Source organism: Hemitrygon akajei, chromosome 2, assembly GCF_048418815.1.
Source record: "Hemitrygon akajei chromosome 2, sHemAka1.3, whole genome shotgun sequence".
In the NCBI taxonomy this organism is placed as follows: Eukaryota; Metazoa; Chordata; class Chondrichthyes; order Myliobatiformes; family Dasyatidae; genus Hemitrygon; species Hemitrygon akajei.
Window position 1 is genome coordinate 188,121,284 of NC_133125.1, and position 27,613 is coordinate 188,148,896.

General features: G+C 50.9%; 1 protein-coding gene across 1 annotated transcript in view; it reads left to right on the forward strand.

Moving 5' to 3' along the window:
• The first annotated feature begins 4,601 nt into the window (after nt 1-4,601).
• The window catches only part of LOC140719203 (zinc-binding protein A33-like), a 28,099-nt gene continuing 5,087 nt past the window's right edge, over nt 4,602-27,613 (forward strand). The window contains exons 1-5 of the mRNA XM_073033646.1: nt 4,602-5,050; nt 5,129-5,224; nt 5,642-5,875; nt 6,582-6,604; nt 6,701-6,819. Coding sequence (XP_072889747.1) covers nt 4,640-5,050; nt 5,129-5,224; nt 5,642-5,875; nt 6,582-6,604; nt 6,701-6,819 — 883 coding nt within the window. The 5' untranslated portion in view covers nt 4,602-4,639. The remainder of the gene's footprint in view (nt 5,051-5,128; nt 5,225-5,641; nt 5,876-6,581; nt 6,605-6,700; nt 6,820-27,613) is intronic.

The window sequence follows — 27,613 nt, forward strand, 5'->3', positions numbered from 1 at the left end:
CCCTTCTACCTCCACATCCAGGTGGTTAATAAAAATCACAAAAATTAGAGGTCCCAGAACAGATCCTTGTGGGACACCACTAGTCACAACTGTCCAATCTGAATGTACTCCCCCCCGCCCCCAACCATGACCCTCTTCCTTCTGCAGGTAAGCCAATTGTGAATCCACCTGGCCAAATTCCCTGGATCCCATGCCTTCTGACTTTCTGAATAAGCCTACCTTTCTGAATAAATGTGTCATCCAGTCAGGATGGTGGAACTAGGGGAGGTTTCCTGGTGAGGGACACTGAAGTTGTGCTTGGGGCTTTTGTTCGGTGGTAGATGAAGAGAGAAGATTCTGGAGAGAACAGGTCGTGAGATTCGATCCGGTGCGGGACCGTGATTCGAGGGTCCGGTGCCGAGACCGATTGAGGTTCGGTGAATATGGTGAAACGTTGAGCTCCAACTTGTGAACATTTAACTGTTTAATTAAAACGGCCCTTCTCTTTTTGTTTTTCTTTACTAACCCTTTAGTTAAGGTTCATAAATATATTTCCTTTATTTGAATGCAGTGTACTTTCGGTTACTCCGTGGCACTAATATCTAACAGGGCAGCAAGGATGGGGGGGGGGGGGGGGGGGAAGGTGTACCAGAGTGATTCCCCACAACCCCTGCTGGACAGTGGGGAGCGGCGAGTGTGCACTTGGCATCTGTTGACACACTCCGTCCCGACTGGGTGAAAGCAGAGAGTGAGAGCGAATAACTGGAGCAATTCCGCCCCCTGCTGGTCACACAGGGTATAAAGAAAATGACATTGAAGATTCATTGAGCAAACACGAGGAAATCTGCAGAAGCTGGAAATTCAAACAACACACAAAATGCTGGTGGAACACATCAGGCCAGGCAGCATCTATAGGAGAAGCACTGTCGACGTTTCCGGCCGAGACCCTGACGAAGTTAGTCCTGACAAAGGGTCTCAGCCCAAAACGGCGACAGTGCTTCTCCTATAGATGCTGCCTGGCCTGCTGTGTTCCACCAGCATTTTGTGTGTGTTGTTTTAAGATTCATGTTATTTTCTGCTTCAAGTCAAGTCAAGTGACTTTTTATTGCCATTTCGACCATAATTGCTGGTACAGTACACAGTAAACACGAGACAACGTTTTCAGGACCATGGTGCTGCATGAAACAATACAAAAACTGCACTGAACTACGTAAAACACCACAAAAACTACACTGGACTACAGACCTGCCCAGGACTGCGTAAAGTGCACAAGACAGTGCAGGCATTACAATAAATAATAAACAAGACAATAGGCACAGTAGAGGGCAGTAAGATGGTGTCAGTCCAGGCTCTGATATCTTTTTAAATTGGCATGTCGCTTGCCGAAGTGGGCCGTAAGGTCGGTCAGAACAAATCGAGCATTCGCACAATAAAGCAGAAAGAAGCTGAAATTTTTCATCCTGCATATTATTTAGCTCAGAATGACAGACCATACTCTGATCACTTTGGCTTATTGGAGCTTCAGTAAAAAGTGGCATTGACATTGGAGTGGGACTGCATTCCCACACTGGTGCTACAGAGATAATTAATCGCAGAGCCATTAATATGAAAAAACAAATTTGCAGCATATCAAGCAGATAAATGACAAATTTTCTGTTCTCATTGATGAATCAAGAAGCCTGAGCATTGAGACTGTCCTAATAGTTTATTTGAAATGTGAAAGTGATAAGGAAGGTGATCCCCATTTTCTGTTTTTAGATCTCATTGAACAGCCTGATCAGAAAGCTGAAACGATTGAACTGTCTCAATAACCGTGGGTTTGATGACTCTTACTTGAAACAGAACCTTGTAGCATTGGCTAGTGATGGGGTGAGTGTAATGCTTGGTGTCAAATCTAGTGTTGCTACAATTCTCAAGGAACATTACCCTGATGTGATAATTTGGCCCTGTCTTAATCACAGATTAGAACTTGCAGTAGGTGATTCTGTGAGAGAAGTTCATGGAATAAATCATTTCCAATCATTTAATGGACAAATTGTACTCTGTTTACAGTAGATCACCTCTAAATCAAAAGGAACTGTCTGAATGTGTCTCTCAAATAGAACAACACATTTACAAAATAGTCTGTGTTCTGGGCACCAGGTAGATAGCTAGCTCGTTTCGAACAGTTTCAGCAGTGTGGCAAAATGATGAAGCACTGTGTTTTTATTTTGAAAAAGCAATGAAGGATGAATCAAGATCTGGGAGTGACAGAAAACGCTGTGAAGGTCTGTTCAACAGACTCTCTTCAGAACAGTTTCTATCAGACTGAGCTCTAATGTATGACACCTTGCATGAACTTGGTTTACTGTCAGAGTGTTTACAGAAACGCACTACTACGATTGTTTATGCAGACAAACTGATCCAATGGAGCATAAGATCACTGCATGGACTGAAAGAGCAACCTGGTACAAAAACTCCAGATCTGCAGAAACAGAATCAGAATCGGGTTAATTATCTCTGTTATATATGATGTGAAATGTGTTGCTTTCAGCAGCAGTGCAGTGCAGAGACATAACATCACTATGAATTATAAAATAAATAGTGCAAGTGAAGGAATAATGGGGGAATCAGTGGGAATCTGTGTGTCATCCCCGGCACAAAGACGATGGTTGTGGTGTTTGGAGCCGATCATCTCAGCCACAGGACATCTCTGCAGGAACTCCTCAGGACAGAGTCCTCGGCCCAAACACCCTCAGCTGCTTCCTCAACGACCATCTGTCCATCGTAAGGTCAGAGGTCGGGATGGTCACTGATGATGACACAATGTTCAGCACCATCTGCCACCCCTCAGGTAATGAAGCAGCCTACAACACAAATGCAGCAAGACCTGGACAATATCCAGGCCTGGGCTGATAGGTGGCAAGTGACAATCACACCACACAGTGTCAGGCAGTGATGTCTGAGGAAGGAATCTCTGGGAATCATGAGAATTGGGAAAATTCTTAAATATTTAAACTAGGTGCCTTACAATCTGGGGAATGATGGTAAAATTAATTAGACCAAGGGAGAAGGTGACTGAGAGGTGACGATATGACAGTCAGGTCAGTGATTAGACAGTGGACATGTTCAGTCAGCAAGGTGAAGCTCACTGGATCAAAGGTAAACAGGTGGAGGTTGAATCGCAGACCACGGCAGGAGAGTTTATCATCAGATAAGGAGAGTCACGGCAGGAAAACTGGGTCAGAAATGAAGACAATGAATTACAGAGAGCATTGGGAAATGACTGTCAGTGAGATAGAGAGACACCACATAGAAATAATCAAAGGCTGAATACTACAGAGAAATGTAGGTTTCTGATGATTTTTTGTGAAATCCACGTCACCATTGTATAACAGAAACCCGTACGATTATTGACTCAGTGGAGTATCTTTGAGATCACACTCGAAGTGTTTCCCAATGCTCACTGTAACAGGGTCTGAATAAACTGACTTGTTCCCGAAACTCACCACCGCTGTCTGGCAGGTTCTTTCTGTGCTGTTCCATCTGAACCGTATTTAAGTGGGAGACGGGTCCCCACACCCACATCCCAACCCCCAGTCCCTCTGTCCCTGGAGCTGCTGTTGTGGACGCTGCCTGATGAAAACTGTCAGACTCAGCGACGTGGAGATTGCAGAGCAACACACTCAAAATACTGGAGGAACTCAGGGGGTCAGGCAGCAGCTCTGGAGAGGATAACAGTCCTCGTTTCAGACCGAGACACTTGAACGCAGTTTATTCCTCTCCATATGCTGCCTGACCGGCTGAGTTCCTCCAGGATATTGTGTGTGTTGCTCTGGAATTCCAGCATCTGCAGAATCTCCTGTGTTTCTGAGTTGAGATTCCAGCCCAGTGCCCCTGCTCTCTGGGGCTGATGGGGTTCAGAAGACAGGCGGGGAAATCATTTCCACACGTTGACCCTGTTCCGAACAAGTGAGACCAGATCTTTGGAGCCGGGCCGGGTCAAGCAGGGAAATGGAAATCAGGAGTTGAATGTTTTCCACACTGTGACGTGCAATGTCCAGTCCTGTGGTGATTCCTGCAGACACATCTTTGTCATCGGCACAGCATCAGTCTCCTCACAGCAGATTCCCTCCACATCCCGTGTCCCATACCATTAACTGATTTAATAGTTGCTATAAATTTACATTATTCACTGTTTTTACACCTCAGTCTCTCTTTAGTCCTCCAGCTAAACGAAACGTGCTTTTGGAGGAACACCGAGGGTCAGGCAGCAACTGTGGAGAGAAATGGGCAATTGACATTTCGCGTAGAGAACCTTCGTCTGGACTGTCTCAACCCGGAATATCTTCTGTCTATTTTTCTCCACAAATGATGTCTGACTCGCTTAGTTCCTTCCAGACTCTTGCATTTACAGTCCCTTGTGTCTCTCTTTTCAGGACTTGCCCTTTCAGTTCTGCCGTAGACTGAACCAAGCTCTTCTCTCCGGCTTTATCTATGTTAGACTTGTTTAATGTGTTTCTGATCGCTGCTGTGGAAATGAACACGATTCCTGCTTCACTGAAAATGAACATTCATTCCCCAGACTGCAGCGCCCCTGGTGGACAGCCGCGGTACCGCAGGCGTTCAGCAGCTCCCTGGAAGTGAAAGGACCCTGAACCGGGAAGTATCGGGAGTTAACATGGCTTCGAAAGGACAGGTCGAGAGTTTAACCGAGGAGGTAATTTGTCCCATCTGCCTGGATTTCTTCACCGATCCGGTTATACTGGAGTGTGGACACAACTACTGCCGCTCCTGCATCACACGGTGTTGGGAAAGGGAGCAGAGAAACCGCTGCCCGGAATGTAGAGAGGAGATTGCGGACCGCACCCTCAGGGTCAATCGGGCCTTGGCAAATCTGTCTGAGAAAGCTCGAAAACTAAACCTGAATCCGAAAGAGGAGGAAAGTAAACTTCACTGCGAGAAACATGGGGAAGAACTGAAGCTGTTTTGTGAGATGGACGAGACACTGATATGCCTGATCTGTGCGACTGCGCGGGAACACAAGTCTCACAACTTCATGCTGGTTAACGAAGCCATTGAAATCTACAAGGTAAAACTAACCAGCTTTTGATCAGCTATTTACTTAGTTGCATATTTTGGTCTAATGTCTTTACTCTCTGATTCCCAGGGTCGGGTTAAATCTTCCTTAGACTCTCTCACTAAAAAGAAATCGGACTTCGAGGAAATGGAGCAACAACAGAAAGAGAAGATTTCTGGAGTTCAGGTGAGGCTCCTGAACAGAATTTACAAATTCGCTGTGTAGTTTTGTTCCCTTTAATGCAGAATAGCAGAGCATCGCAGCCCCAGTAACCTGGGATCGATCCTGACCCCTGGAGCTGTCTGCGTGGAGTTTGCATGTTCTCCCTGTATCCAGTACCTTCCTTTAGCCGACATTGCATGGTTGAACGGTAAATTGGCGACTGTAATTAACCTTGTGACGTTGGGTGGTCTGTGATTCAGGTCGGGGTTAGTGGGTCAGAGACGGAGTATATGTTTCAGGGAGATGCGGGGGAATGTGATGGAGGGGATTGTTCTGAGAACCAGCATAGACTTTAATGGGCTGAATGGTTACCTTCCATGTCAGAAGGAAATACAAAAAATAGCCTCAAATAGTAAACTAGCCTCTCCTTTCATTTGACAGGAACAGACACACAGTCTTCAGTCCCAGATCACATCCCATTTTGCTGAACTGCGCCGGGTTCTCACTGAAAAAGAGCAGCGTGCACTGCGAGATCTCAGGGAAGAAGAGGAGAGGACTCTGAATCCAATGGAGAAAAATCTTCGAAAGATTCAAGAGAATTTAAGTTCCATCCAGGAGGAAATCACAAAGTTACAGGAACGGATGGATCAACAAGAAAATATCACATTCCTCATGGTGAGCGATTTAAGTTTGGATCTGTAAAAGTGCCCAGTCACAATATGATGTAATTTATCTCAAATAGTGTAGCTGGAAACTGATTTCCACCATGTGGACGTCCTGACTGTTCAGAATTGTCATTGTCCCAAACCGGCCTCCCACAACATCTGTACATCACAGGACAGTCTGCAACCTTCTCGGGAATGAGTTACCCTGATCAGAGCACTGAGCTGGTGGTCGTTTCTGTGATTCCCACGTATAATATCCCCGATACTCAGAGTAACACCCAGTTACAGTCATAGGCTGTGAGTGTGTTTCTGATATTCTCTTCACCTCATTTCTTGTGGGATTTATTAACAACTAACTGATGCTTTATCTTTGACTATTGGTCTCAGACAAGGAGAAATATTTTCTCCACTCCCATCCCATCAAATCCATTCAGAGGTTTAAATTCCTCCATCTGATCCTCCCTGACATCATATCCAGATAAAAATACACAACCTGTCCAATCTCTCCTGCAAGTTCCATCCTCTCAGTTATGGTATAAATTTCATAAACATTCCTTCTACTTTCTCCCGTGGTTCTCCTCTTTCTCCATTCGTTTCAGTGGGAGAGAGTTAAGTGAGAATTTTCAGCAGCTTGTAATAACTTGTCTCAGATTCCTGCTGTTCGGATGCCGATGGTCAGTCTCAGTCAATTGAGATCTGTGTTTGATTTATTTCAGGAGGAAGCTCGTCGGAAGAGGAGGTAGGACATGGTCTTGACCGAAACTCTGTGTGGATTTGTAAAATAGTTCAAATATCACTGATGTTCAGTTTATAACCAGATGTATAATATTTACAGGATTGGCGATAATGACAAGACATTGTCAGTGACAGACGGTGCCCTGCTGGTTGAAAAATTCTATCACCCCTATTTGTTCGACACAGCATTGGGAGAAGCGTTTGACGGCATTAATCGAGGTAAAACATACAGATTCATTCCGGCACCAACCCCACCTGCCGGGAGGCATCACTGCCACATGGTCAGCTGGAGATGTCAGACCCTTGAACACACCAAACCAGGGGCAAATATACAAACAATTCACTGGTCGAATCACTGCATCCTGTTCCCATTTGCACTGGACAAACAAGCCAATGCACGGGTTTGAATCCTGACATGGTAGCTCTGGAATTAATATTCTATTAATGTCATTAAAGTGGATAAAATCTGGTATCACTGTGGTGACAGGGATTGTCAGAAAAATACACCAGTCCTTCGAGCCACTCACCCTGTCTGACCTGTCCGTGACCGCAGTCTGATTGACTCAGCTCTGCCCCCTGCTGGACTCGCCAGTCTCACTGTTGTTATCAAACCACCACATTAAGACTGAGCCCGGACACACCAATCAGCATTAACACTGGTGGACACAGCATAACTGGTCTGGCAAATCTCCATCACACACATTCACAAGAAGGTTCAGCAGATTGTAGTCAGAGTCTCAACATTGCACATTGTTAAACCCCTCAGTAACCTGGAGGTTACCATTCTCTTCAGACACAGTGAATGGTTTCTATTTGAACAATTCACACGTGTCACCCATATTCATCCCCCTTCACCTTCTGTTTCCATCTACACACACAGTTCACCACAGGCTTTCCACCCCTCCCCCATCTGGTCCTGGTTCCATCTGCCATTCATCTCTCCCCTAATGGTTCCCATTGTCATAAACAGGAAAAAGTCTGCAGATGCTGGAAATCCAAATCAACACACACAAAATGCTGGAGGAACGCAGCAGGTCAGGCAGCATCTATTGTAATGAATAAACAGTTGATGTTTTGGGCTGTGATCCTTCTTCAGGACTAAAATTGAAGTGGGGGGGAGATGCCGGAATAAAAAGGTGGGGAGTGGGGAGAGAGGCTAGCGAGAAGGTGATAGGTGAAGCCAGGGGGGTGGGAATGCTAAAGGGCTGGAGAGGAAGGAATCTGATCGGAGAGGAGAGTGGACCATAAGAGAAAGGGGAGGAGGGGACCCAGGGAGTAGTGATAGGGAGGTGAGAAGAGGTTAAAAGCCAGAGTGGGGAATAGAAGAAGAGGGGAGGGGATGAGAAAAATTTTACCTGAAGAAGAAATCAATATTCATGCCATCAGGTCAGAGGCTACCCAGGCAGAATACAAGGTGTTCTCCTCCATCCTGAGGATGGCCTCATCTTGGCGCAAGAGGCGGCCACGGACCGACATTTTGGAATGGGAATTAAAATGTTTGGCCACTGGGAAGTTCCCCTTTGGGCGGATAGAGTGGAACCTCCTTTACTGATCAGATTCCAGTACAGGTTGGCCTTTGTGCTCCTGTTTCTCACCCTCCCACAGCTGTCTCCCACCTTCCCATCTCCCAACTATCCCCGCAACCCCGCTCCGACTAGCGATCAAAACTTTCACTGTGTTGGTGTTGGTTTCACTTCCCAGTGTCTCCCACTCCACAGTCCACACTCCCCACCCTTCCGCTACCCGGAGCGTCGTGCCTGCCATCTTTCACCAATCTTCAGTCCACAGTCACTTCAGACTCCTGTCTCATCACTCCCCTTCTCCTCTGCTCAATCTAACCCATCATAACCTTATATATTTCTGTCAGATCACCTCCCAGTCTATTTACCTGCATTTGGTCCGTATCCTTCAAAACCTCCCCGTCATCATTTCTCAGTCCCAGGGCTCAACTCCTCTCTGTGCCAGTTCCACAGGGCCCTCAATTCCCCCGTGTTACAGAAGATGATCGACCTCATTTTCTACCACATTACAGAAGCAAATGTGCTGCAGGTCCTAAAATGCAGAAAGGTCGATAAATCCCCAGGTCCTGATCAAGTGTATCCCAGGACATTGTGAGAAGCTCAGGAAGAAATTGAGAGGCCCTTTTGGAGATTTGTGTGTCATCGATAACTACGGGTGAGGGGCCAGAAGACTGGAGGGAGACTAATTTTGAACATTTACTGAAGATCGACTCTAGGGAAAAGCCAGGGAAGTACACACCAGTGAGCCTAACGTCAGAGGTGGGTTCATTAATGGAGGGGATTCTGAGAGACAGGATCGACATTCATTCGGAAAGGTGAGGACTAATCAGGGAGACCCAGCGTGGTTTTCTGCATGGACGGTACGGTAGCATAGTGGTTAGCACAACGGTTTACAGTACCAGTGACCCGGGTTCATGTCCCGTCACTGCCTGTGAGGAGTTTGTACGTTCTCCCTGTGACCGTGTGGATTTCCTCTGGGTTCTCCAGTTTCACAGTCCAAACCCGTAACGGTTGGCAGGTTAATTGGTCATTACAACTTGTCCCATGGTCAGGCTCGGATTAAATCAGGGGTTGCTGGGTGGTGGGGGTCATTGTAACTTGCCCCATGGTCAGGCTCGGATTAAATCAGGGATTCCTGGGTGGTGGGGGTCATTGTAACTTGTCCCATGGTCAGGCTCGGATTAAATCAGGGGTTGCTGGGTGGTGGGGGTCATTGTAACTTGTCCCATGGTTAGGCTCGGATTAAATCAGGGGTTGCTGGGTGGTGGGGGTCATTGTAACTTGTCCCATGGTCAGGCTCGGATTAAATCAGGGGTTGCTGGGTGGTGGGGGTCATTGTAACTTGTCCCATGGTTAGGCTCGGATTAAATCAGGGGTTGCTGGGTGGTGGGGGTCATTGTAACTTGTCCCATGGTCAGGCTCGGATTAAATCAGGGGTTGCTGGGTGGTGGGGGTCATTGTAACTTGTCCCATGGTCAGGCTCGGATTAAATCAGGGGTTGCTGGGTGGTGGGGGTCATTGTAACTTGTTCCATGGTCAGGCTCGGATTAAATCAGGGGTTGCTGGGTGGTGGGGGTCATTGTAATTGTCCTATGGTCAGGCTCGGATTAAATCAGGGGTTGCTGGGTGGTGGGGGTCATTGTAACTTGTCCCATGGTCAGGCTCGGATTAAATCAGGGGTTGCTGGGTGGTGGGGGTCATTGTAACTTGTCCCATGGTCAGGCTCGGATTAAATCAGGGGTTGCTGGGTGGTGGGGGTCATTGTAACTTGTCCCATGGTCAGGCTCGGATTAAATCAGGGGTTGCTGGGTGGTGGGGGTCATTGTAACTTGTTCCATGGTCAGGCTCGGATTAAATCAGGGGTTGCTGGGTGGTGGGGGTCATTGTAATTGTCCTATGGTCAGGCTCGGATTAAATCAGGGGTTTCTGGGTGGTGGGGGTCATTGTAACTTGTCCCATGGTCAGGCTCGGATTAAATCAGGGGTTGCTGGGTGGTGGGGGTCATTGTAACTTGTCCCATGGTCAGGCTGGGATTAAATCAGGGGTTGCTGGGTGGTGGGGGTCATTGTAACTTGTCCCATGGTTAGGCTCGGATTAAATCAGGGGTTGCTGGGTGGTGGGGGTCATTGTAACTTGTCCCATGGTTAGGCTCGGATTAAATCAGGGGTTGCTGGGTGGTGGGGGTCATTGTAACTTGTCCCATGGTCAGGCTCGGATTAAATCAGGGGTTGCTGGGTGGTGGGGGTCATTGTAACTTGTCCCATGGTCAGGCTCGGATTAAATCAGGGGTTGCTGGGTGGTGGGGGTCATTGTAACTTGTCCCATGGTTAGGCTCGGATTAAATCAGGGGTTGCTGGGTGGTGGGGGTCATTGTAACTTGTCCCATGGTCAGGCTCGGATTAAATCAGGGGTTGCTGGGTGGTGGGGGTCATTGTAACTTGTCCCATGGTCAGGCTCGGATTAAATCAGGGGTTGCTGGGTGGTGGGGGTCATTGTAACTTGTTCCATGGTCAGGCTCGGATTAAATCAGGGGTTGCTGGGTGGTGGGGGTCATTGTAACTTCTCCCATGGTCAGGCTCGGATTAAATCAGGGGTTGCTGGGTGGTGGGGGTCATTGTAACTTGTCCCATGGTCAGGCTCAGATTAAATCAGGGGTTGCTGGGTGGTGGGGGTCATTGTAACTTGTCCCATGGTCAGGCTCGGATTAAATCAGGGGTTGCTGGGTGGTGGGGGTCATTGTAACTTGTCCCATGGTCAGGCTCGGATTAAATCAGGGGTTGCTGGGTGGTGGGGGTCATTGTAACTTGTCCCATGGTCAGGCTCGGATTAAATCAGGGGTTGCTGGGTGGTGGGGGTCATTGTAACTTGTCCCATGGTCAGGCTCGGATTAAATCAGGGGTTGCTGGGTGGTGGGGGTCATTGTAACTTGTCCCATGGACAGGCTCGGATTAAATCAGGGGTTGCTGGGTGGTGGGGGTCATTGTAACTTGTCCCATGGTTAGGCTCGGATTAAATCAGGGGTTGCTGGGTGGTGGGGGTCATTGTAACTTGTCCCATGGTTAGGCTCGGATTAAATCAGGGGTTGCTGGGTGGTGGGGGTCATTGTAACTTGTCCCATGGTCAGGCTCGGATTAAATCAGGGGTTGCTGGGTGGTGGGGGTCATTGTAACTTGTCCCATGGTCAGGCTCGGATTAAATCAGGGGTTGCTGGGTGGTGGGGGTCATTGTAACTTGTCCCATGGTTAGGCTCGGATTAAATCAGGGGTTGCTGGGTGGTGGGGGTCATTGTAACTTGTCCCATGGTCAGGCTCGGATTAAATCAGGGGTTGCTGGGTGGTGGGGGTCATTGTAACTTGTCCCATGGTCAGGCTCGGATTAAATCAGGGGTTGCTGGGTGGTGGGGGTCATTGTAACTTGTTCCATGGTCAGGCTCGGATTAAATCAGGGGTTGCTGGGTGGTGGGGGTCATTGTAACTTCTCCCATGGTCAGGCTCGGATTAAATCAGGGGTTGCTGGGTGGTGGGGGTCATTGTAACTTGTCCCATGGTCAGGCTCCGATTAAATCAGGGGTTGCTGGGTGGTGGGGGTCATTGTAACTTGTCCCATGGTCAGGCTCAGATTAAATCAGGGGTTGCTGGGTGGTGGGGGTCATTGTAACTTGTCCCATGGTCAGGCTCGGATTAAATCAGGGGTTGCTGGGTGGTGGGGGTCATTGTAACTTGTCCCATGGTCAGGCTCGGATTAAATCAGGGGTTGCTGGGTGGTGGGGGTCATTGTAACTTGTTCCATGGTCAGGCTCGGATTAAATCAGGGGTTGCTGGGTGGTGGGGGTCATTGTAATTGTCCTATGGTCAGGCTCGTATTAAATCAGGGGTTGCTGGGTGGTGGGGGTCATTGTAATTGTCCTATGGTCAGGCTCGGATTAAATCAGGGGTTGCTGGGTGGTGGGGGTCATTGTAACTTGTCCCATGGTCAGGCTCGGATTAAATCAGGGGTTGCTGGGTGGTGGGGGTCATTGTAACTTGTCCCATGGTCAGGCTCGGATTAAATCAGGGGTTGCTGGGTGGTGGGGGGTCATTGTAACTTGTCCCATGGTCAGGTTTGCATTAAATCAGGAGTTGCTGGGTGGTGGGGGTCATTGTAACTTGTCCCATGGTCAGGCTCGGATTAAATCAGGGGTTGCTGGGTGGTGGGGGTCATTGTAACTTGTCCCATGGTCAGGCTCGGATTAAATCAGGGGTTGCTGGGTGGTGGGGGTCATTGTAATTGTCCTATGGTCAGGCTCGGATTAAATCAGGGGTTGCTGGGTGGTGGGGGTCATTGTAATTGTCCTATGGTCAGGCTCGGATTAAATCAGGGGTTGCTGGGTGGTGGGGGTCATTGTAACTTGTCCCATGGTCAGGTTTGCATTAAATCAGGAGTTGCTGGGTGGTGGGGGTCATTGTAACTTGTTCCATGGTCAGGCTCGGATTAAATCAGGGGTTGCTGGGTGGTGGGGGTCATTGTAACTTGTTCCATGGTCAGGCTCGGATTAAATCAGGGGTTGCTGGGTGGTGGGGGTCATTGTAACTTGTTCCATGGTCAGGCTCGGATTAAATCAGGGGTTGCTGGGTGGTGGGGGTCATTGTAATTGTCCTATGGTCAGGCTCGGATTAAATCAGGGGTTGCTGGGTGGTGGGGGTCATTGTAACTTGTCCCATGGTCAGGCTCGGATTAAATCAGGGGTTGCTGGGTGGTGGGGGTCATTGTAATTGTCCTATGGTCAGGCTCGGATTAAATCAGGGGTTGCTGGGTGGTGGGGGTCATTGTAACTTGTCCCATGGTCAGGCTCGGATTAAATCAGGAGTTGCTGGGTGGTGGGGGTCATTGTAACTTGTTCCATGGTCAGGCTCGGATTAAATCAGGGGTTGCTGGGTGGTGGGGGTCATTGTAATTGTCCTATGGTCAGGCTCGGATTAAATCAGGGGTTTCTGGGTGGTGGGGGTCATTGTAACTTGTCCCATGGTCAGGCTCGGATTAAATCAGGGGTTGCTGGGTGGTGGGGGTCATTGTAACTTGTCCCATGGTCAGGCTGGGATTAAATCAGGGGTTGCTGGGTGGTGGGGGTCATTGTAACTTGTCCCATGGTCAGGCTCGGATTAAATCAGGGGTTGCTGGGTGGTGGGGGTAATTGTAACTTGTCCCATGGTCAGGCTCGGATTAAATCAGGGGTTGCTGGGTGGTGGGGGTCATTGTAACTTGTCCCATGGTCAGGCTCGGATTAAATCAGGGGTTGCTGGGTGGTGGGGGTAATTGTAACTTGTCCCATGGTCAGGCTCGGATTAAATCAGGAGTTGCTGGGTGGTGGGGGTCATTGTAACTTGTCCCATGGTCAGGCTCGGATTAAATCAGGGGTTGCTGGGTGGTGGGGGTCATTGTAACTTGTCCCATGGTCAGGCTCGGATTAAATCAGGGGTTGCTGCATGGTGGGGGTCATTGTAACTTGTCCCATGGTCAGGCTCGGATTAAATCAGGGGTTGCTGGGTGGTGGGGGTCATTGTAACTTGTCCCATGGTCAGGCTCGGATTAAATCAGGGGTTGCTGGGTGGTGGGGGTCATTGTAACTTGTCCCATGGACAGGCTCGGATTAAATCAGGGGTTGCTGGGTGGTGGGGGTCATTGTAACTTGTCCCATGGACAGGCTCGGATTAAATCAGGGGTTGCTGGGTGGTGGGGGTCATTGTAACTTGTCCCATGGTTAGGCTCGGATTAAATCAGGGGTTGCTGGGTGGTGGGGGTCATTGTAACTTGTCCCATGGTCAGGCTCGGATTAAATCAGGGGTTGCTGGGTGGTGGGGGTCATTGTAACTTGTCCCATGGTCAGGCTCGGATTAAATCAGGGGTTGCTGGGTGGTGGGGGTCATTGTAACTTGTCCCATGGTCAGGCTCGGATTAAATCAGGGGTTGCTGGGTGGTGGGGGTCATTGTAACTTGTCCCATGGTTAGGCTCGGATTAAATCAGGGGTTGCTGGGTGGTGGGGGTCATTGTAACTTGTCCCATGGTCAGGCTCGGATTAAATCAGGGGTTGCTGGGTGGTGGGGGTCATTGTAACTTGTCCCATGGTCAGGCTCGGATTAAATCAGGGGTTGCTGGGTGGTGGGGGTCATTGTAACTTGTTCCATGGTCAGGCTCGGATTAAATCAGGGGTTGCTGGGTGGTGGGGGTCATTGTAACTTCTCCCATGGTCAGGCTCGGATTAAATCAGGGGTTGCTGGGTGGTGGGGGTCATTGTAACTTGTCCCATGGTCAGGCTCCGATTAAATCAGGGGTTGCTGGGTGGTGGGGGTCATTGTAACTTGTCCCATGGTCAGGCTCAGATTAAATCAGGGGTTGCTGGGTGGTGGGGGTCATTGTAACTTGTCCCATGGTCAGGCTCGGATTAAATCAGGGGTTGCTGGGTGGTGGGGGTCATTGTAACTTGTCCCATGGTCAGGCTCGGATTAAATCAGGGGTTGCTGGGTGGTGGGGGTCATTGTAACTTGTCCCATGGTCAGGCTCGGATTAAATCAGGGGTTGCTGGGTGGTGGGGGTCATTGTAACTTGTCCCATGGTCAGGCTCGGATTAAATCAGGGGTTGCTGGGTGGTGGGGGTCATTGTAACTTGTTCCATGGTCAGGCTCGGATTAAATCAGGGGTTGCTGGGTGGTGGGGGTCATTGTAATTGTCCTATGGTCAGGCTCGGATTAAATCAGGGGTTGCTGGGTGGTGGGGGTCATTGTAATTGTCCTATGGTCAGGCTCGGATTAAATCAGGGGTTGCTGGGAGGTGGGGGTCATTGTAATTGTCCTATGGTCAGGCTCGGATTAAATCAGGGGTTGCTGGGTGGTGGGGGTCATTGTAACTTGTCCCATGGTCAGGCTCGGATTAAATCAGGGGTTGCTGGGTGGTGGGGGTCATTGTAACTTGTTCCATGGTCAGGCTCGGATTAAATCAGGGGTTGCTGGGTGGTGGGGGTCATTGTAACTTCTCCCATGGTCAGGCTCGGATTAAATCAGGGGTTGCTGGGTGGTGGGGGTCATTGTAACTTGTCCCATGGTCAGGCTCCGATTAAATCAGGGGTTGCTGGGTGGTGGGGGTCATTGTAACTTGTCCCATGGTCAGGCTCGGATTAAATCAGGGGTTGCTGGGTGGTGGGGGTCATTGTAACTTGTCCCATGGTCAGCCTCGGATTAAATCAGGGGTTGCTGGGTGGTGGGGGTCATTGTAACTTGTTCCATGGTCAGGCTCGGATTAAATCAGGGGTTGCTGGGTGGTGGGGGTCATTGTAACTTGTCCCATGGTCAGGCTCGGATTAAATCAGGGGTTGCTGGGTGGTGGGGGTCATTGTAACTTGTCCCATGGTCAGGCTCGGATTAAATCAGGGGTTGCTGGGTGGTGGGGGTCATTGTAACTTGTCCCATGGTCAGGCTCGGATTAAATCAGGGGTTGCTGGGTGGTGGGGGTCATTGTAACTTGTCCCATGGTCAGGCTCGGATTAAATCAGGGGTTGCTGGGTGGTGGGGGTCATTGTAACTTGTCCCATGGTCAGGCTCGGATTAAATCAGGGGTTGCTGGGTGGTGGGGGTCATTGTAACTTGGTCCATGGTCAGGCTCGGATTAAATCAGGGGTTGCTGGGTGGTGGGGGTCATTGTAATTGTCCTATGGTCAGGCTCGGATTAAATCAGGGGTTGCTGGGTGGTGGGGGTCATTGTAACTTGTCCCATGGTCAGGCTCGGATTAAATCAGGGGTTGCTGGGTGGTGGGGGTCATTGTAACTTGTCCCATGGTTAGGCTCGGATTAAATCAGGGGTTGCTGGGTGGTGGGGGTCATTGTAACTTGTCCCATGGTCAGGCTCGGATTAAATCAGGGGTTGCTGGGTGGTGGGGGTCATTGTAACTTGTCCCATGGTCAGGCTGGGATTAAATCAGGGGTTGCTGGGTGGTGGGGGTCATTGTAACTTGTCCCATGGTCAGGCTCGGATTAAATCAGGGGTTGCTGGGTGGTGGGGGTCATTGTAACTTGTCCCATGGTCAGGCTCGGATTAAATCAGGGGTTGCTGGGTGGTGGGGGTCATTGTAACTTGTTCCATGGTCAGGCTCGGATTAAATCAGGGGTTGCTGGGTGGTGGGGGTCATTGTAACTTGTCCCATGGTCAGGCTCGGATTAAATCAGGGGTTGCTGGGTGGTGGGGGTCATTGTAACTTGTCCCATGGTCAGGCTCGGATTAAATCAGGGGTTGCTGGGTGGTGGGGGTCATTGTAACTTGTTCCATGGTCAGGCTCGGATTAAATCAGGGGTTGCTGGGTGGTGGGGGTCATTGTAACTTGTCCCATGGTCAGGCTCGGATTAAATCAGGGGTTGCTGGGTGGTGGGGGTCATTGTAACTTGTCCCATGGTTAGGCTCGGATTAAATCAGGGGTTGCTGGGTGGTGGGGGTCATTGTAACTTGTCCCATGGTCAGGCTCGGATTAAATCAGGGGTTGCTGGGTGGTGGGGGTCATTGTAACTTGTCCCATGGTTAGGCTCGGATTAAATCAGGGGTTGCTGGGTGGTGGAGGTCATTGTAACTTGTCCCATGGTCAGGCTCGGATTAAATCAGGGGTTGCTGGGTGGTGGGGGTCATTGTAACTTGTCCCATGGTCAGGCTCGGATTAAATCAGGGGTTGCTGGGTGGTGGGGGTCATTGTAACTTGTTCCATGGTCAGGCTCGGATTAAATCAGGGGTTGCTGGGTGGTGGGGGTCATTGTAACTTGTCCCATGGTTAGGCTCGGATTAAATCAGGGGTTGCTGGGTGGTGGGGGTCATTGTAACTTGTCCCATGGTCAGGCTCCGATTAAATCAGGGGTTGCTGGGTGGTGGGGGTCATTGTAACTTGTCCCATGGTCAGGCTCGGATTAAATCAGGGGTTGCTGGGTGGTGGGGGTCATTGTAACTTGTCCCATGGTTAGGCTCGGATTAAATCAGGGGTTGCTGGGTGGTGGGGGTCATTGTAACTTGTCCCATGGTCAGGCTCGGATTAAATCAGGGGTTGCTGGGTGGTGGGGGTCATTGTAACTTGTCCCATGGTCAGGCTCGGATTAAATCAGTGGTTGCTGGGTGGTGGGGGTCATTGTAACTTGTCCCATGGTCAGGCTCGGATTAAATCAGGGGTTGCTGGGTGGTGGGGGTCATTGTAACTTGTTCCATGGTCAGGCTCGGATTAAATCAGGGGTTGCTGGGTGGTGGGGGTCATTGTAATTGTCCTATGGTCAGGCTCGGATTAAATCAGGGGTTGCTGGGTGGTGGGGGTCATTGTAACTTGTCCCATGGTCAGGCTCGGATTAAATCAGGAGTTGCTGGGTGGTGGGGGTCATTGTAACTTCTCCCATGGTCAGGCTCGGATTAAATCAGGGGTTGCTGGGTGGTGGGGGTCATTGTAACTTGTCCCATGGTTAGGCTCGGATTAAATCAGGGGTTGCTGGGTGGTGGGGGTCATTGTAACTTGTCCCATGGTCAGGCTCGGATTAAATCAGGGGTTGCTGGGTGGTGGGGGTCATTGTAACTTGTCCCATGGTTAGGCTCGGATTAAATCAGGGGTTGCTGGGTGGTGGGGGTCATTGTAACTTGTCCCATGGTCAGGCTCGGATTAAATCAGGGGTTGCTGGGTGGTGGGGGTCATTGTAACTTGTCCCATGGTCAGGCTCGGATTAAATCAGGGGTTGCTGGGTGGTGGGGGTCATTGTAACTTGTCCCATGGTCAGGCTCGGATTAAATCAGGGGTTGCTGGGTGGTGGGGGTCATTGTAACTTCTCCCATGGTCAGGCTCGGATTAAATCAGGGGTTGCTGGGTGGTGGGGGTCATTGTAACTTGTCCCATGGTCAGGCTCGGATTAAATCAGGGGTTGCTGGGTGGTGGGGGTCATTGTAACTTGTCCCATGGTCAGGCTCGGATTAAATCAGGGGTTGCTGGGTGGTGGGGGTCATTGTAACTTGTCCCATGGTCAGGCTGGGATTAAATCAGGGGTTGCTGGGTGGTGGGGGTCATTGTAACTTGTCCCATGGTCAGGCTGGGATTAAATCGGGGGTTGCTGGGTGGTGGGGGTCATTGTAACTTGTCCCATGGTCAGGCTCGGATTAAATCAGGGGTTGCTGGGTGGTGGGGGTCATTGTATCGTCCCATGGTCAGGGTCGGATTAAATCAGGGGTTGCTGGGTGGTGGGGGTCATTGTAACTTGTTCCATGGTCAGGCTCGGATTAAATCAGGGGTTGCTGGGTGGTGGGGGTCATTGTAACTTGTCCGATGGTCAGTCTCGGATTAAATCAGGGGTTGCTGGGTGGTGGGGGTCATTGTAACTTGTCCCATGGTCAGGCTCGGATTAAATCAGGGGTTGCTGGGTGGTGGGGGTCATTGTAACTTGTCCCATGGTCAGGCTCGGATTAAATCAGGGGTTGCTGGGTGGTGGGGGTCATTGTAACTTGTCCCATGGTCAGGCTCGGATTAAATCAGGGGTTGCTGGGTGGTGGGGGTCATTGTAACTTGTCCCATGGTCAGGCTCGGATTAAATCAGGGGTTGCTGGGTGGTGGGGGTCATTGTAACTTGTCCCATTGTCAGGCTCGGATTAAATCAGGGGTTGCTGGGTGGTGGGGGTCATTGTAACTTGTCCCATGGTCAGGCTCGGATTAAATCAGGGGTTGCTGGGTGGTGGGGGTCATTGTAACTTGTTCCATGGTCAGGCTCGGATTAAATCAGGGGTTGCTGGGTGGTGGGGGTCATTGTAATTGTCCTATGGTCAGGCTCGGATTAAATCAGGGGTTGCTGGGTGGTGGGGGTCATTGTAACTTGTCCCATGGTCAGGCTGGGATTAAATCAGGGGTTGCTGGGTGGTGGGGGTCATTGTAACTTGTCCCATGGTCAGGCTGGGATTAAATCAGGGGTTGCTGGGTGGTGGGGGTCATTGTAACTTGTCCCATGGTCAGGCTGGGATTAAATCAGGGGTTGCTGGGTGGTGGGGGTCATTGTAACTTGTCCCATGGTCAGGCTGGGATTAAATCAGGGGTTGCTGGGTGGTGGGGGTCATTGTAACTTGTCCCATGGTCAGGCTCGGATTAAATCAGGGGTTGCTGGGTGGTGGGGGTCATTGTAACTTGTCCCATGGTCAGGCTCGGATTAAATCAGGGGTTGCTGGGTGGTGGGGGTCATTGTAACTTGTTCCATGGTCAGGCTCGGATTAAATCAGGGGTTGCTGGGTGGTGGGGGTCATTGTAACTTGTCCCATGGTCAGGCTCGGATTAAATCAGGGGTTGCTGGGTGGTGGGGGTCATTGTAACTTGTCCCATGGTCAGGCTCGGATTAAATCAGGGGTTGCTGGGTGGTGGGGGTCATTGTAACTTGTCCCATGGTCAGGCTCGGATTAAATCAGGGGTTGCTGGGTGGTGGGGGTCATTGTAACTTGTCCCATGGTCAGGCTCGGATTAAATCAGGGGTTGCTGGGTGGTGGGGGTCATTGTAACTTGTCCCATGGTCAGGCTCGGATTAAATCAGGGGTTGCTGGGTGGTGGGGGTCATTGTAACTTGTCCCATGGTCAGGCTCGGATTAAATCAGGGGTTGCTGGGTGGTGGGGGTCATTGTAACTTGTCCCATGGTTAGGCTCGGATTAAATCAGGGGTTGCTGGGTGGTGGGGGTCATTGTAACTTGTCCCATGGTCAGGCTCGGATTAAATCAGGGGTTGCTGGGTGGTGGGGGTCATTGTAACTTGTCCCATGGTTAGGCTCGGATTAAATCAGGGGTTGCTGGGTGGTGGGGGTCATTGTAACTTGTCCCATGGTCAGGCTCGGATTAAATCAGGGGTTGCTGGGTGGTGGGGGTCATTGTAACTTGTCCCATGGTCAGGCTCGGATTAAATCAGGGGTTGCTGGGTGGTGGGGGTCATTGTAACTTGTCCCATGGTCAGGCTCGGATTAAATCAGGGGTTGCTGGGTGGTGGGGGTCATTGTAACTTCTCCCATGGTCAGGCTCGGATTAAATCAGGGGTTGCTGGGTGGTGGGGGTCATTGTAACTTGTCCCATGGTCAGGCTCCGATTAAATCAGGGGTTGCTGGGTGGTGGGGGTCATTGTAACTTGTCCCATGGTCAGGCTCGGATTAAATCAGGGGTTGCTGGGTGGTGGGGGTCATTGTAACTTGTCCCATGGTCAGGCTCGGATTAAATCAGGGGTTGCTGGGTGGTGGGGGTCATTGTAACTTGTCCCATGGTCAGGCTCGGATTAAATCAGGGGTTGCTGGGTGGTGGGGGTCATTGTAACTTGTCCCATGGTCAGGCTCGGATTAAATCAGGGGTTGCTGGGTGGTGGGGGTCATTGTAACTTGTTCCATGGTCAGGCTCGGATTAAATCAGGGGTTGCTGGGTGGTGGGGGTCATTGTAATTGTCCTATGGTCAGGCTTGGATTAAATCAGGGGTTGCTGGGTGGTGGGGGTCATTGTAACTTGTCCCATGGTCAGGCTCGGATTAAATCAGGGGTTGCTGGGTGGTGGGGGTCATTGTAACTTGTTCCATGGTCAGGCTCGGATTAAATCAGGGGTTGCTGGGTGGTGGGGGTCATTGTAACTTGTCCCATGGTCAGGCTCGGATTAAATCAGGGGTTGCTGGGTGGTGGGGGTCATTGTAATTGTCCTATGGTCAGGCTTGGATTAAATCAGGGGTTGCTGGGTGGTGGGGGTCATTGTAACTTGTCCCATGGTCAGGCTCGGATTAAATCAGGGGTTGCTGGGTGGTGGGGGTCATTGTAACTTGTTCCATGGTCAGGCTCGGATTAAATCAGGGGTTGCTGGGTGGTGGGGGTCATTGTAACTTGTTCCATGGTCAGGCTCGGATTAAATCAGGGGTTGCTGGGTGGTGGGGGTCATTGTAACTTGTTCCATGGTCAGGCTCGGATTAAATCAGGGGTTGCTGGGTGGTGGGGGTCATTGTAACTTGTCCCATGGTCAGGCTCGGATTAAATCAGGGGTTGCTGGGTGGTGGGGGTCATTGTAACTTGTTCCATGGTCAGGCTCGGATTAAATCAGGGGTTGCTGGGTGGTGGGGGTCATTGTAACTTGTCCCATGGTTAGGCTCGGATTAAATCAGGGGTTGCTGGGTGGTGGGGGTCATTGTAACTTGTCCCATGGTCAGGCTCGGATTAAATCAGGGGTTGCTGGGTGGTGGGGGTCATTGTAACTTGTCCCATGGTTAGGCTCGGATTAAATCAGGGGTTGCTGGGTGGTGGGGGTCATTGTAACTTGTCCCATGGTCAGGCTCGGATTAAATCAGGGGTTGCTGGGTGGTGGGGGTCATTGTAACTTGTCCCATGGTCAGGCTCGGATTAAATCAGGGGTTGCTGGGTGGTGGGGGTCATTGTAACTTGTTCCATGGTCAGGCTCGGATTAAATCAGGGGTTGCTGGGTGGTGGGGGTCATTGTAATTGTCCTATGGTCAGGCTCGGATTAAATCAGGGGTTGCTGGGTGGTGGGGGTCATTGTAACTTGTCCCATGGTCAGGCTCGGATTAAATCAGGGGTTGCTGGGTGGTGGGGGTCATTGTAACTTGTTCCATGGTCAGGCTCGGATTAAATCAGGGGTTGCTGGGTGGTGGGGGTCATTGTAACTTGTTCCATGGTCAGGCTCGGATTAAATCAGGGGTTGCTGGGTGGTGGGGGTCATTGTAACTTGTCCCATGGTCAGGCTCGGATTAAATCAGGGGTTGCTGGGTGGTGGGGGTCATTGTAACTTGTTCCATGGTCAGGCTCGGATTAAATCAGGGGTTGCTGGGTGGTGGGGGTCATTGTAACTTGTTCCATGGTCAGGCTCGGATTAAATCAGGGGTTGCTGGGTGGTGGGGGTCATTGTAACTTGTCCCATGGTCAGGCTCGGATTAAATCAGGAGTTGCTGGGTGGTGGGGGTCATTGTAACTTCTCCCATGGTCAGGCTCGGATTAAATCAGGGGTTGCTGGGTGGTGGGGGTCATTGTAACTTGTTCCATGGTCAGGCTCGGATTAAATCAGGGGTTGCTGGGTGGTGGGGGTCATTGTAATTGTCCTATGGTCAGGCTCGGATTAAATCAGGGGTTGCTGGGTGGTGGGGGTCATTGTAACTTGTTCCATGGTCAGGCTCGGATTAAATCAGGGGTTGCTGGGTGGTGGGGGTCATTGTAATTGTCCTATGGTCAGGCTCGGATTAAATCAGGGGTTGCTGGGTGGTGGGGGTCATTGTAACTTGTCCCATGGTTAGGCTCGGATTAAATCAGGGGTTGCTGGGTGGTGGGGGTCATTGTAACTTGTCCCATGGTCAGGCTCGGATTAAATCAGGGGTTGCTGGGTGGTGGGGGTCATTGTAACTTGTCCCATGGTCAGGCTCGGATTAAATCAGGGGTTGCTGGGTGGTGGGGGTCATTGTAACTTGTCCCATGGTCAGGCTCGGATTAAATCAGGGGTTGCTGGGTGGTGGGGGTCATTGTAACTTGTTCCATGGTCAGGCTCGGATTAAATCAGGGGTTGCTGGGTGGTGGGGGTCATTGTAATTGTCCTATGGTCAGGCTCGGATTAAATCAGGGGTTGCTGGGTGGTGGGGGTCATTGTAATTTGTCCCATGGTCGGGCTCGGATTAAATCAGGGGTTTCTGGGTGGTGGGGGTCATTGTAACTTGTCCCATGGTCAGGCTCGGATTAAATCAGGGGTTGCTGGGTGGTGGGTGTCATTGTAACTTGTCCCATGGTCAGGCTCGGATTAAATCAGGGGTTGCTGGGTGGTGGGGGTCATTGTAACTTGTCCCATGGTCAGGCTCGGATTAAATCAGGGGTTGCTGGGTGGTGGGGGTCATTGTAACTTGTCCCATGGTCAGGCTCGGATTAAATCAGGGGTTGCTGGGTGGTGGGGGTCATTGTAATTGTCCTATGGTCAGGCTCGGATTAAATCAGGGGTTGCTGGGTGGTGGGGGTCATTGTAACTTGTCCCATGGTCAGGCTCGGATTAAATCAGGGGTTGCTGGGTGGTGGGGGTCATTGTAACTTGTCCCATGGTCAGGCTCGGATTAAATCAGGGGTTGCTGGGTGGTGGGGGTCATTGTAACTTGTTCCATGGTCAGGCTCGGATTAAATCAGGGGTTGCTGGGTGGTGGGGGTCATTGTAACTTGTTCCATGGTCAGGCTCGGATTAAATCAGGGGTTGCTGGGTGGTGGGGGTCATTGTAACTTCTCCCATGGTCAGGCTCGGATTAAATCAGGGGTTGCTGGGTGGTGGGGGTCATTGTAACTTGTCCCATGGTCAGGCTCCGATTAAATCAGGGGTTGCTGGGTGGTGGGGGTCATTGTATCTTGTCCCATGGTTAGGCTCGGATTAAATCAGGGGTTGCTGGGTGGTGGGGGTCATTGTAACTTGTCCCATGGTCAGGCTCGTATTAAATCAGGGGTTGCTGGGTGGTGGGGGTCATTGTAACTTGTCCCATGGTCAGGCTCGGATTAAATCAGGGGTTGCTGGGTGGTGGGGGTCATTGTAACTTGTTCCATGGTCAGGCTCGGATTAAATCAGGGGTTGCTGGGTGGTGGGGGTCATTGTAACTTGTCCCATGGTCAGGCTCGGATTAAATCAGGGGTTGCTGGGTGGTGGGGGTCATTGTAACTTGTCCCATGGTTAGGCTCGGATTAAATCAGGGGTTGCTGGGTGGTGGGGGTCATTGTAACTTGTCCCATGGTCAGGCTCGGATTAAATCAGGGGTTGCTGGGTGGTGGGGGTCATTGTAACTTGTCCCATGGTCAGGCTGGGATTAAATCAGGGGTTGCTGGGTGGTGGGGGTCATTGTAACTTGTCCCATGGTCAGGTTTGCATTAAATCAGGAGTTGCTGGGTGGTGGGGGTCATTGTAACTTGTTCCATGGTCAGGCTCGGATTAAATCAGGGGTTGCTGGGTGGTGGGGGTCATTGTAACTTGTCCCATGGTCAGGCTCGGATTAAATCAGGGGTTGCTGGGTGGTGGGGGTCATTGTAACTTGTCCCATGGTCAGGCTCGGATTAAATCAGGGGTTGCTGGGTGGTGGGTGTCATTGTAACTTGTTCCATGGTCAGGCTCGGATTAAATCAGGGGTTGCTGGGTGATGGGGGTCATTGTAACTTGTTCCATGGTCAGGCTCGGATTAAATCAGGGGTTGCTGGGTGATGGGGGTCATTGTAACTTGTTCCATGGTCAGGCTCGGATTAAATCAGGAGTTGCTGGGTGGTGGGGGTCATTGTAACTTGTTCCATGGTCAGGCTCGGATTAAATCAGGGGTTGCTGGGTGGTGGGGGTCATTGTAACTTGTTCCATGGTCAGGCTCGGATTAAATCAGGGGTTGCTGGGTGGTGGGGGTCATTGTAACTTGTCCCATGGTCAGGCTCGGATTAAATCAGGGGTTGCTGGGTGATGGGGGTCATTGTAACTTGTCCCATGGTCAGGCTGGGATTAAATCAGGGGTTTCTGGGTGGTGGGGGTCATTGTAACTTGTCCCATGGTCAGGCTCGGATTAAATCAGGGGTTGCTGGGTGGTGGGGGTCATTGTAACTTGTTCCATGGTCAGGCTCGGATTAAATCAGGGGTTGCTGGGTGATGGGGGTCATTGTAACTTGTCCCATGGTCAGGCTGGGATTAAATCAGGGGTTTCTGGGTGGTGGGGGTCATTGTAACTTGTCCCATGGTCAGGCTCGGATTAAATCAGGGGTTGCTGGGTGGTGGGGGTCATTGTAACTTGTTCCATGGTCAGGCTCGGATTAAATCAGGGGTTGCTGGGTGGTGGGGGTCATTGTAACTTGTCCCATGGTCAGGCTCGGATTAAATCAGGGGTTTCTGGATGGTGGGGGTCATTGTAACTTGTCCCATGGTCAGGCTCGGATTAAATCAGGGGTTTCTGGATGGTGGGGGTCATTGTAACTTGTCCCATGGTCAGGCTCGGATTAAATCAGGAGTTGCTGGGTGGTGGGGGTCATTGTAACTTCTCCCATGGTCAGGCTCGGATTAAATCAGGGGTTGCTGGGTGGTGGGGGTCATTGTAACTTGTCCCATGGTCAGGCTCGGATTAAATCAGGGGTTGCTGGGTGGTGGGGGTCATTGTAACTTGTCCCATGGTCAGGCTCGGATTAAATCAGGGGTTGCTGGGTGGTGGGGGTCATTGTAACTTGTCCCATGGTCAGGCTCGGATTAAATCAGGGGTTGCTGGGTGGTGGGGGTCATTGTAACTTGTCCCATGGTCAGGCTCGGATTAAATCAGGGGTTGCTGGGTGGTGGGGGTCATTGTAACTTGTCCCATGGTCAGGCTCGGATTAAATCAGGGGTTGCTGGGTGGTGGGGGTCATTGTAACTTGTTCCATGGTCAGGCTCGGATTAAATCAGGGGTTGCTGGGTGGTGGGGGTCATTGTAACTTGTCCCATGGTCAGGCTCGGATTAAATCAGGGGTTGCTGGGTGGTGGGGGTCATTGTAACTTGTCCCATGGTCAGGCTCGGATTAAATCAGGGGTTGCTGGGTGGTGGGGGTCATTGTAACTTGTCCCATGGTCAGGCTCCGATTAAATCAGGGGTTGCTGGGTGGTGGGGGTCATTGTAACTTGTCCCATGGTCAGGCTCCGATTAAATCAGGGGTTGCTGGGTGGTGGGGGTCATTGTAACTTGTTCCATGGTCAGGCTCGGATTAAATCAGGGGTTGCTGGGTGGTGGGGGTCATTGTAACTTGTCCCATGGTCAGGCTCGGATTAAATCAGGGGTTGCTGGGTGGTGGGGGTCATTGTAACTTGTCCCATGGTCAGGCTCGGATTAAATCAGGGGTTGCTGGGTGGTGGGGGTCATTGTAACTTGTCCCATGGTCAGGCTCGGATTAAATCAGGGGTTGCTGGGTGGTGGGGGTCATTGTAACTTGTCCCATGGTCAGGCTCGGATTAAATCAGGGGTTGCTGGGTGGTGGGGGTCATTGTAACTTGTCCCATGGTCAGGCTCGGATTAAATCAGTGGATGCTGGGTGGTGGGGGTCATTGTAACTTGTCCCATGGTCAGGCTCGGATTAAATCAGTGGATGCTGGGTGGTGGGGGTCATTGTAACTTGTCCCATGGTCAGGCTCGGATTAAATCAGGGGTTGCTGGGTGGTGGGGGTCATTGTAACTTGTCCCATGGTCAGGCTCGGATTAAATCAGGGGTTGCTGGGTGGTGGGGGTCATTGTAACTTGTCCCATGGTCAGGCTCGGATTAAATCAGGGGTTGCTGGGTGGTGGGGGTCATTGTAACTTGTCCCATGGTCAGGCTCGGATTAAATCAGGGGTTGCTGGGTGGTGGGGGTCATTGTAACTTGTCCCATGGTCAGGCTCGGATTAAATCAGGGGTTGCTGGGTGGTGGGGGTCATTGTAACTTGTCCCATGGTCAGGCTCGGATTAAATCAGGGGTTGCTGGGTGGTGGGGGTCATTGTAACTTGTCCCATGGTCAGGCTCGGATTAAATCAGGGGTTGCTGGGTGGTGGGGGTCATTGTAACTTGTCCCATGGTCAGGCTCGGATTAAATCAGGGGTTGCTGGGTGGTGGGGGTCATTGTAACTTGTCCCATGGTCAGGCTCCGATTAAATCAGGGGTTGCTGGGTGGTGGGGGTCATTGTAACTTGTCCCATGGTCAGGCTCCGATTAAATCAGGGGTTGCTGGGTGGTGGGGGTCATTGTAACTTGTTCCATGGTCAGGCTCGGATTAAATCAGGGGTTGCTGGGTGGTGGGGGTCATTGTAACTTGTCCCATGGTCAGGCTCGGATTAAATCAGGGGTTGCTGGGTGGTGGGGGTCATTGTAACTTGTCCCATGGTCAGGCTCGGATTAAATCAGGGGTTGCTGGGTGGTGGGGGTCATTGTAACTTGTCCCATGGTCAGGCTCGGATTAAATCAGGGGTTGCTGGGTGGTGGGGGTCATTGTAACTTGTCCCATGGTCAGGCTCGGATTAAATCAGGGGTTGCTGGGTGGTGGGGGTCATTGTAACTTGTCCCATGGTCAGGCTCGGATTAAATCAGTGGATGCTGGGTGGTGGGGGTCATTGTAACTTGTCCCATGGTCAGGCTCGGATTAAATCAGTGGATGCTGGGTGGTGGGGGTCATTGTAACTTGTCCCATGGTCAGGCTCGGATTAAATCAGGGGTTGCTGGGTGGTGGGGGTCATTGTAACTTGTCCCATGGTCAGGCTCGGATTAAATCAGGGGTTGCTGGGTGGTGGGGGTCATTGTAACTTGTCCCATGGTCAGGCTCGGATTAAATCAGGGGTTGCTGGGTGGTGGGGGTCATTGTAACTTGTCCCATGGTCAGGCTCGGATTAAATCGGGTTGCTGGGTGGTGGGGGTCAAAGGGCCGGAAGGGCCTATTCCGTGCTGTATCTCAATAAGTAAATTACAGCTGATGAAAGAGCAGTAGACATTGTCTCCATGGAGTTCAGCGAGGGACTTGACAAGGTAGCAGAGAGTTCGATCACA